Source organism: Anser cygnoides, chromosome 5 (genome assembly GCF_040182565.1).
Source record: "Anser cygnoides isolate HZ-2024a breed goose chromosome 5, Taihu_goose_T2T_genome, whole genome shotgun sequence".
NCBI classification, from domain to species: Eukaryota; Metazoa; Chordata; class Aves; order Anseriformes; family Anatidae; genus Anser; species Anser cygnoides.
The window spans coordinates 41,989,068-41,999,680 of NC_089877.1; the positions used below are offsets into that span (position 1 = coordinate 41,989,068).

Consider the following 10,613-nt stretch of genomic DNA (forward strand, 5'->3'; position numbering starts at 1 on the left):
TTCCCGCGGGGCGTTCCCTTTCGGCCCATGCCCTTCTATTGGCTGCGGGCGGGCTCCGCGGCCTGGGCGGGGCCTCCCCATTACCCAGCGGTGCCTCGCGCTGGGCCCCGGCTAGGCCGCGCCGCGCTGCGGGCGGGATGGCGGTGGCGGTGCGCGCGCTGCAGGAGCAGCTCGAGAAGGCCAAGGAGAGCCTCAAGCACGTGGACGAGAACATCCGCAAGCTCACGGGCAGGGACCCCAACGATGTGAGGTGAGCGGGGCCCGAGGGGGCGGGGTGGGGGGGGTCCCTGAGGCGCGGCCCGGTATGGGGGGGGGGGTGCTGTGAGGGGGCTGGGGCGGCTCTGAGGGGCGGGGGGGCTCTGAGGGGCAGCCCGGTTGGGGGGAGGGGGGGATGGTTCTGTGAGGGGCAGCCCGGGGGGTGTCTGAGGAGGGTTCCCGGTGCGGCCCCGGTGCCCGCTCCCCCTGGGTTCGTGGCCGCGGGGGAGCGGGAGGGAGGCTCCAGGGCAGAGCCCGCTGACGGTGCTGTCTCCCGCAGGCCCCCTCAGAACAGACTGCTGGCCCTCTCAGGCCCTGGTGGAGGTAGAGGGCGAGGGAGCTTATTGCTAAGGTAAGGAGCCGCGGGAGGCGGCCGCCGGGTTCCTTTATCCTTCCCCGCGGCGATGGTTTGCTGTCTTCCCTGTTCGCTTTGCTTGTTGTAAGCTCTCAAGTGTCGCTGTTTTAGCAGGCGGGCATGAAAGCCGGGTGGGAGGCCTACAAGGGCATTTGGAGTTTTATATCGTGCTCTGAAATTTAAGGGATTTTTTCATTCTGCGTTACAGCAGTTTTAAATTGGTGGTTTTCCCCAAGCTTCCAGCCCTTTGCCTGAAAATTGAGGTGGAACTTCGAAATGAAGGGAGGCATTGTGTGGGATGTCTGGGGCATTGTCTATTCAAAGTGTCTCAGTAATCAAGAAACTGGTAGCTTTTCTAGGAGGAATAGAAAAAGTTAAAGTCGACAGGAATTTAAAAGCACTCATGTTTTCTTGTGGATTTTCAATTTCTTCCTTCTCCCTTCTCCCTCCCCACTCCCAGTAGATTGAGAACGAAGAGCTGATTTTTGTTCAGGGATGCCTACTTAATACATTACGTAGTCGACTTTTTTGTTAAATTTCAACATTAGATTGTTGTTTAGGTCATAATTCTGAAAACTTTTGCAAATTGGAATATTTGAACCTAATAGAGTTGTTTCTATGAGGGTGGCTACTCATTTGAATAAGTGCAGAAATTCAAATTTAAATTAGTTTGTCAACAAGCAATATGTTTAAATACTGCTGTAGCAATAGCCACATGATTACAGAGCTGAGTAAAACTCATGACTTGTTCTGAGATCCCAAGTGGTTTTTTTTAGGCGTGGATTCTCGGATAGTGGAGGAGGACCCCCAGCCAAACAGAGGGATCTTGAAGGGGCATCCAGTAGGTAGGTACAAAAACTGACATAGAGAACTTGTTTTATTAGAATGAGAGTTCATAGCAGTAAATTTAAATAGCAATTCTTACTTCTAGATATTTTATAACTGCTGACTTTTACTGTCTTCTTCAATGGGTTAAGTGCTCAAGACTTGTGGGAAGTGTTTTTTGATGATAGCAATTGTCTATGGTGAAATCTCTTTCCAAATTCTATGGTGCTATAAAGGTTCTCAGTAATGTACAGATTAGAGCAGTAATACACAGATATAACAATGCAAAGATTCTTGCACAATGGAGATGAGTTGTAAATGCACAACTTAATTTTCACCAGATTCAAGCCCTTGTGCTGTCTTTAGAATCACTGGGGGAGGGAACTGTGTGGGGAGTTCAAGAACTTTGTATGTTTATGGTGGATTCAAAATTCAAAGGTGTTGAAGTCTTCCACTCGCTCTAATGAAGAGTGCTTTCCTCTTGTGTACTTTCTCTAATGCAGTGGTAAAGTGTTTTTTGTCCCTCCTACAGATAACTCCCCCTTTAACTTACTAGACCTCTTTGTTGCAGGCTGTAGTGTATTGGGCAGAGTTTTCTGAATATAGGTATGGAAGTAAGTGCCAGCTTCTAAGGGCATGATTAAAAACTTACAGAATTCTCTGTTTTACTTGGTGTACTATCTGCTTACATTTTGCTTAGTAGCCTGGATTTGTTTTACAGTAGACACAAATCGAATTGTTACTGAGGTTTCCCTTGTGATAACATTAATGCATACAGTTTGACAACAGACTCAAATTTCAAGCTTTCACAACTGGATGCAAATCCATCGACTGTGGCTTTGATTATAGTGAATTGCATTCTCAGACCACTTACATGCAGTGGTAGTTCTTGAAAAAGCAAGGCTTGCTTTTGAATTTGAGTTATGCAAAAAGAATATTGTGAAGTGGCTTTACCAGTAATAAAGGGCTATGCCACAAAGATGAGTGAAAGTTGAAAATAACTTTTATTTACAGATTGCCCTGTTGTTCTTTGTTTAAAAACTTCAGCTTTTCCAAGTACTCAATTCCCAACTAAGTGCTCTGTCTGCCCTAACCCATTTTCTAGGTATTCAGCTAGATAATTTCAGTAGCATTTTGAATTTGGAAAAAAAATCATACTGACCTCTTTAAGAAATATTTAAATGCATTAAGATATATTTTCCTTACACAAATAACCATTTTAGAGATTCTGGAAAAAAAGAAAAAGGCAAGTATTAAAAACAAGAAACAAAATCCAAAGACATGCTCAAAAGTTAAATACGGTAGTAATGTGGGCTCTTCCTTTTTTTTTTTTTTTACTTTACAATGCAAATTAGATCAAGAGTTAAACCATTTTTATGTCACAATCTTTTTTTTTTACACCAGCGATAGATTGTCTGCAGAAGCTCTACTTATCTCCCCACTGTTCCAATGACAGATTTTACTGGAATCATTGGTTGTTCTGACTATACATGCTGACTTGTATTTTCTTGTGTTAGAGTAGGTGCTGTCCTTAAAATATGTTCTCCAGTGACCACTAATGCTTTTTCTTCCTCAGGCTGGGCGGAGAACGCCGGACAAGACGAGAATCACGCCAAGAAAGCGACGCAGAGGATGATGATATTAAAAAGGTAATAGGTGACAAAAGGAGCTGTACAGGAAAAAAAAAAAGCATGCTTACCTGGAACATGAACTAAGTAGTTTTTGTTATTGCTGTTGTAGCCAGCGTTGCCATCTTCTGTTGTTGCTACCTCCAAAGAGCGAACACGTCGAGACCTTATACAAGATCAAAATATGGATGAAAAAGGAAAACAAAGGTAGGTAGAAATTTTTTGTGAGCACTGATGGTGGTGCTTCTGAGTGGTAGTCTAGAAAGTAGTTTTAGATTTTAAAAAAATTATACAAATGGTGTTACATATCAAAATACGGTGTTGAAGAGGAACCACAATGGTATAAATTTGGTTTAGGTTTAAAAAAAAAATTGTAGTAACAACACATCATTCATTTAACATAGCTGGCAGATGGCCTGAGAAACAGAATCTCAGAAAGGAATACGTTTGCTAGCATTACTGTAACAGATCATCTTTACAACAACTTCATTGGCACCTTAACATTTTGGAGAGTTAAAATCGGAAACAAAACTGGAATCTGAATCTGGGGACATCCACTCTGTTGTGCTTTGCACTGTAGAAAATTCTGTCAGTGTGTCTTGGAAGTAACCAATTGTTCCTCAAGTACCTATAGAGCTAGAGAAGATGCATCTTAAATGACCAATTATCAAAGTCAGCACAGGTGATTCTGCAACACTTCTTTTGTTGACTGAAGAAAGCTTTGGGGTGTGGGGTTTTCCTTTTTTACAGAGTAGTTCCATCATGTGTTTCTTTTCTCTTAATACTTTCAGGCTTGTTACTGTGCACAGTCTGACCTTCCTTTTGCCTCCTTAGATTCTTCCTACTTATATCTTTGTTTTCCGATTTTTTTTTTTTCTGTGTTAAGGTAGCTCACTAAAGTTCTGCTTCGGTCTGCAGCTCACCTCGTGCCATAATACCTTATGCCCCAAATACAGTGAGGGCTGGAGTAATGAACTATAGCAAGCTTCTCTGATAAGGACCAGAGATTAATTTGCACAAAAAAGGCACTTAGGTTGATCTTTTGCAGTTACAACATGACTAACAGACTGCTGTTGCTTCCATCACCTGCTCCCAACTGCTTTCCTTACAGAAGGATTTCAGAATCCTTAGTGGACTTCATAGAGTTTCTGGCACAAAAAGTTTGTCTATTTGGAATGGCAGGTTTTAGCATTTTCCATTTCAGTAGTCTTCTGGGTAGATAACGGTAAGAAATAACCGCTTGCTCTGTGCGTGACTTGTGGTAGAAAGAGGCTCTTCAGGAGGACAGCATCCAGTGAACTCTGGTTTTGCTCAGGGCCATCTGGGATGTCATCTGTATACAGATACTCTTGACCAAGTAATCCCTAGCTTCCTGTTCTTTACCCATTCCTATTTTTGTTGTTTCAATTACAAGTACCTTCACCTCTCCATGCTAGATTTGTACCACTGCAGTTGAGCTTTGTGGTACTGAGAGAAGAGCAGCCTTTCCTTTCTTCTAACTGGGTGAAAGTTCAAGGCAACTAAGACAGTCGGCTTCTTACTGTAAAAGCACTATTGGAGGTTAAATGGAAAGAAAGAAGGTGAAATTCAAGAAATTAGTTGTTTGGAAGAAAGGAATTCCTTAAGAATTTTACTTTAGATAAATTTTATCAAAACAACTGATAATTTGATGAGAGCAATTGTGATTTCATCCAACAGTGCAATGTCTCATTGTATAAGATATTAGGTAGACTGTGGCAGATAATCTTTCACTCCCCTGTGGCTCCTGTTGTCCTTAATCTTCTTAGTGGGGTGGTGGTGTTCTTCCTCACACTGTATTTACTCAGTCTTTTTGTCAGTTCTCGGGTTTTGGAATTTTTTAATATTTCCTTAGTGTCATTATTCTCATACGTGAAATGTGCAGGCTCCTGATTTTCGCAGTGCTAAATGTGCTGCGTTATGGATAAGAGCTGTGTCTTGCTCTTAGGCAAAACGTGATATGTCAGTGTAAATTATATCTTCGACTGTTGGCACAGTCAGTTTGTGTTCTATTGCTAGCAGCCTTGACTGGTACTAGGCCTTTAAAAATAAACATCTCTGAGGTGGGAAAGTTTCTCTGGTTGTTTATACAAATACAAATCTTGGTACTTGAACTGAAACTCAAACTTTTTGTTTTCTTTTTTCTCAGGAATCGACGTATATTTGGCTTGTTGATGGGCACTCTTCAAAAATTTAAGCAGGAGTCCACAGTTGCTACTGAAAGGGTATTTATTTTTAATTTCATCAAATTTTTGCTTGTAAATAATAAAGCAAAATGGTGTGATTAAGCTGCTTTAAATAGGAATGAAAATTCCCATGGTGTGGGTTGCAGGTGTAGCAAATTGGTAAGAGTGCAAAAGGGTTTTTCTTTGCTTTAATGTAGTGGAATTGGGGGTGGGAAAGCGGGAAAGGGACTCTAACATAATTTCATGACCTTACAATGCCTTCTGATCATTGCAGAAGCGGTAAGGCAATGTTTTGGATTTTATTTCAGTTCATCTTTAAAACATTTGAAATACAAAATAGATTTTTTTTATTGATGTTATTTTTGGAACATTTCAAAATACCTGGAATTTAATCAGGTAAACTATTGTTCGTAGGATATTTCTGTGACTAATGATATTGCTGAATCAGTACCCACCCTGATGTGTTCTGTGTGTTTAAATTATAGCCAAGTATACAGAAATATATGGCATTATGCCTTCTGTTTGACTACAAGTGGCTGTTCGCCCCATAGTACAGATAATAAGCATTACTCTTCCTGTAAATGAATACGTAATTGTACTGAAGTGGAGGTTTTGCATAGCTTAGTGGTAACTTCAAAAAAAAAAAAACTTGCATCTGTATCTTGCATCTAGTATGACCTTTTAAATTGTGAAGGTCATGGTATTTCTTACAGTTGCACTAAATGGGTTATTCAGTTAACAATAAGCTGTAGATTATAAACAGTGTTTTAAATGTTTATGAAAAAACTACTTTTAGCAGTCTCATGGAAGCAGATACAAAATCTTAAAGTTTAAAACCTCTTCTGTGTGGTTTTAGTATAGCTGGCTTGCAGTGTTGATATTGATTGCCTCCAGATTCAGTATTTGGATATCCTGCTGTTTTATCTAACTAGCATTGTAGCGCCTGAAGAAGACCAAAGTTCTTTGTTGCCTGTTTGCCTTTAGAAAAGGAAGCTATTGCAAGGGATGGTCTGGAAATATGGAGTCCCAGTATAATTTATATCTGGATGTTTGCATAAAAAGACTTTGAGGAGTTCCTCTTCATTGCAGCATATTTCTGAGAATGTGTTGCTTTCTTCATACATAAAATCTTACTATAAGTCAAAGTGGAAGCCCAAGGAGTTTTATGATACAGCTGTTTTTTGTCCAGGCACTAAACTATACATATATATATTTAGGCAATTATTTTATAATCTGAACATATGGCTGTCTAGGACATACAAACAGGGCACTCCTGGATTACAATAACATAATTAATGTCCTCTAATTAATGTCAGCAATACTCAGAGTATTTGCAGTGTCATTTATTTTGTTGGTCACAAACATCAGCCTTTAGCTCTTCATTTGCTTGTTGCCTTTCTTCCCTCCAGGTGGAGGGAATCTATTTTTTTCTGCCATTTGAAAAAAAAAAAAATCTTACAGGTCATGTTGAAAATTCAAATCCAAAGTGAGTGATAGAAAAGCAGATAGAAAGCCATAGGGGCACATTAATTTATAGTTAACCCACCCCCCCCCCCCCCCCCCCCCAAAAAAAAAATTGTGCCAGCAAGCAGTGGCGCTCTTCCTCCATTAACTAATTTAGTAGACTTCCTTATTTGTTTTTTTTCGGAATGCCCTTAAATAACTTTAGTTAGACCAAACTAGAATGCTTTTCTTGATTTAGGAGGAATATTAAGATAGTTCTTTATTTATCCTAGCAAAAAAGACGACAAGAAATTGAACAAAAACTTGAAGTGCAAGCAGAGGAAGAAAGAAAGCAAGTTGAAAATGAGAGGCGAGAACTGTTTGAAGAAAGACGTGCTAAACAGACAGAGCTGCGGTTACTGGAGCAAAAGGTTGAGCTTGCTCAGTTGGTAAGTCCTAGTTTTGCTCTCAATTTTCTCTTGTTTAGAATGTATGTTATTAGGGATATTAAGGTCTTTTCTTTAATTTCTCAGCAAGAAGAATGGAATGAACATAACGCCAAAATAATTAAATACATAAGGACAAAGACAAAACCTCACTTATTCTACATACCTGGCAGAATGTGTCCTGCTACACAGAAGTTGATGGAAGAGTCACAGAAAAAGATGAATGGTAAGTGGTCTTTATGATACAAGACTGCGTTTGTTCTTGCTTCCTTTTGGTGTCTGCTGCACAAATTTAAGTCTTTGAGCTTAGGTACAGTAATTTCATGCTCAGGATGAACTATATATTCTTGCATGGGTGTTCATCATAAGTAACAATATAACTCGTTCAGTGACTTAATTTTGTTGGTTGTGCTCTGATTCTCTTACAAAAAGTCAAGAGGAATATACATAAACTCAGAAGTATGTGTTTAAAATGTCCTTATTGTTAACTTTAGTATCTAGGTGTATGCCAGTGCAACAAATTCCATTTTAAAAAGGCTGATTTTTATGGATTGGAGACCCGAGGAAATGCAGGTTTCTTTACAGAGGGCTGGGAAGTTTTGTCTTGAGCACAGTGCTAGAAATTTATGATGATTTTTTTTACCTTAATGCGTGTTCATTTCTTTGTTTCACAGGACGACTATATTTTCCTTTTGCAAAACAATTTAAAACACTGCGGGTGATGGTAGTCCTGTTGTTCTTTTGATTATATGGAGCTTATCTTTATTTTTTTTTCTTTAAAGAAGTTTTCTTCATTGTCTGGGGTGGGGGATAAAAGAAGCTAACTCACCTGTCTGAATAGCTTACATTATTAAAACTTCCTGAATGTCTAATCTGCTTTCTGCTGACTTTTAGTGTCTTTTGATCACCTTAGGAAGAATAACCTTTTTATATATCAGGGAATATAGGTATTGTTTTGACACACTGTTGGTTGGAGTGATTTTAATGAAGTTAAAAACTCTGTTAGCTTAGATTTAGGATTTTACTGCTCTGATAATCAGCTAAGCCGATTATCCAACTTGCTTTGTTTTATTAAGTTAACCAGCAGTCTTTTTCATTATGCATGAATGGCTTGCTACTTCAGAATGAATAACGATGCAGTTATTAAGTTAAAACGATTTGATAACTTATTAGCTTGTAGTTAAGGAGAAAATAGACTTCAGCTTCTCTAGCTACCTGTCTGAAACTGTTATTTTATCCCCCAGCACTCTTTGAAAGCAGGCGCAATGAATTTGCAGAGCAGATTAACAAAATGGAGGCCAGGCCCAGAAGACAATCTGTGAAGGAAAAAGAACAGCAGGAGGTGCAGAATGAAGAAAAGAAGCAAGAACAGAACAAGGAGCAGGAAGAGGGTAAGGTGGCTCAGCAGGTGGAAGAGTTGGAGACAGGTAATCAGCACAATGATGTAGAAATGGAGGAGGTAGGGGAGGAAAAGGGAAAAACAGGTTCAGGGCATAGTGATGCAGAGAAAGACCAGGAAGAGGAAGAACAGAAAAATGAAATGGAGATTAAAGTAGAAGAGGTGGCTGAGGTGAGGGAAAATGACAAGCAACAGGATGGTCAGCATGAAGAGGTCACAGCTGTAAAAGAGGATAATGAAAATACTCAGCCAGTGGATAATGAGCAGGATATGGTTGAAATCAATGAGGCAGATAGCATAGAACCTGTAGAAAATGAAAATGGCAAAGTGGAACCAGAAATGGAGTGTGATGCTCATCCGGAAAAATTGGGTAATGTTCTTTCTCCTGAGAAGGAGAAAGGTATCAAAGCTGAAACTGAAGCTGAAACTGAAGAAAAACGGGAGAAGGCACCTGAAGCTCAGCCAGAATCTGTGGCTGAGGCCCCATGTCAGCAGCAGTCTGTGCCACTGCCGCAGTCACCTCAGTTGTCTCAGTCCGTTCAGGATGCAGAGCCCCAGGTAGATAAGGATGAAAATGCTGTGGTGTCTGTAAAGGTGGTCGAGGCACAGACAGAGCAGAGTCAGACACTGAGTGTAGAAATTAAAACTAAGACTAGGAGTAGAAGCAGGGGTAGGGCAGGGAACAAAACTAAGAGTCATAGTCGTAGTAGCAGCAGCAGTAGCAGCAGTAGTACTTCAAGCAGTACTACTAGTGGGAGTAGTTCCAGCACTGGCAGCACTAGCAGTCGGAGCAGTTCCAGCAGCAGCAGCACTACAAGTGGAAGTACTAGCAGGGACAGTAGCAGCAGTAGTTCTAGCAGTAGTGAAAGTAGAAGTCGGAGCAGAGGAAGAGGTCATAACAGAGACAGAAAACGCAGGAGGAGCGCAGATAGGAAGCGAAGGGATGCTTCAGGAGTAGATAGAAGTCACAAGTCCTCAAAAGGTGGGAGTAGAGATGCAAAAAGCTCAAAGGATAAAAGTTCAAGATCTGACCGAAAGAGGTCTATATCAGAAAGTAGTCGGTCAGGCAAGAGAACTTCACGGAGTGAAAGAGACCGTAAATCAGACAGGAAAGACAAAAGGCGTTAACAGAAGAGACCAAGCTTCCTTAGCTTAATCTTTGCAGCAGAAGATTATTTGAGTTGAAAGGATTCCTTGTAAGGAGGAGGAGAAGGCTGCCTTAAGAATTGCATGCTGTAAAAAATCTTTTGGAAAAATGCAGACTGTTTACCAGGCATTCTTGTACTTTTTACATAATTTTGTAAAAGGTTACCTACCAAAATTATGTGAAGTTCCCGAAAATGTAAAAATAAAAGATTAACACTCCTTTGCATCTTTTTTTAAATATCCTGTACTCATTAAGATCCTCTGTATATTTTAATAGGTAAATCTTTAAGTTGGTGTGATCACTTCTTCTGTATCATAAACTGTTTTTTTGTAGAAATAAATGTGCATTTTAAATAAATCGAGATGTCCTGTTGACACTTAAATTCCCCTTTTAGATCATATGTAAGGAAGCAGTGTTGCAGGAAACTTAAAATTTTGCTTTTCCCCTCTATTCCTTGTAAGAATAGGAATCTTAAGACTCCTCTAAAGGGAGTAATCTCTCCAGCGCTAGATAGGAAGGGAAAGTAATTGCTTTGAATCTATGCTTTTTTGCTTTCTTCTGTAATCACAAATTTTTACTCAACTCTATATTCCAGTTATGAAACTTTTTCCTACCCATAGGCAAGCAGTGATTAAATGTGAACACTTAATGCTGACCAAGATAGCTCAAGTCAGTCTGGAATACCACTCTTACCTGCCTTCTGCAGGTCCTTTGGTAGTGTTTTCATCTATGTTCTGGAGGTAGTTACTATGTTTAATGATGTTCCTTGCTTTGATGGACAGTGGAGGAAAGACTTCAGCTTGCTTCCCTACCAGGAGTCTCTTTTAGTTACGGTCTGATCTTTGATCCCTTCATACCACTAGGAATAATAACATTGCAGTGTTGGAGTTACCTGGGACTACCTAATACTA

General features: G+C 40.1%; 1 protein-coding gene across 1 annotated transcript; it reads left to right on the top strand.

Moving 5' to 3' along the window:
- The first annotated feature begins 65 nt into the window (after positions 1-65).
- On the top strand, positions 66-10,076 carry PNN (pinin, desmosome associated protein). Its single transcript, XM_048059679.2, has 9 exons — positions 66-250; positions 536-607; positions 1,387-1,455; positions 3,012-3,084; positions 3,176-3,270; positions 5,231-5,306; positions 7,004-7,159; positions 7,244-7,382; positions 8,401-10,076. Exons 1-9 carry the CDS (start codon positions 138-140, stop codon positions 9,681-9,683), a joined length of 2,076 nt encoding a protein of 691 aa, XP_047915636.1. The 5' UTR covers positions 66-137; the 3' UTR covers positions 9,684-10,076.
- The last annotated feature ends 537 nt before the right edge of the window (positions 10,077-10,613 follow it).

What these genes read in the sequence shown, in the direction of transcription:
- PNN (XM_048059679.2), top strand. Translation starts at nt 138, where the DNA reads ATGGCGGTGGCGGTGCGCGCGCTGCAGGAGCAGCTCGAGAAGGCCAAG. An exon ending in AGGGACCCCAACGATGTGAG is followed by an intron (nt 251 to 535) that starts GTGAGCGGGGCC and finishes TGTCTCCCGCAG; the next exon opens with GCCCCCTCAGAACAGACTGC. An exon ending in AGGTTGAGCTTGCTCAGTTG is followed by an intron (nt 7,160 to 7,243) that starts GTAAGTCCTAGT and finishes TTAATTTCTCAG; the next exon opens with CAAGAAGAATGGAATGAACA.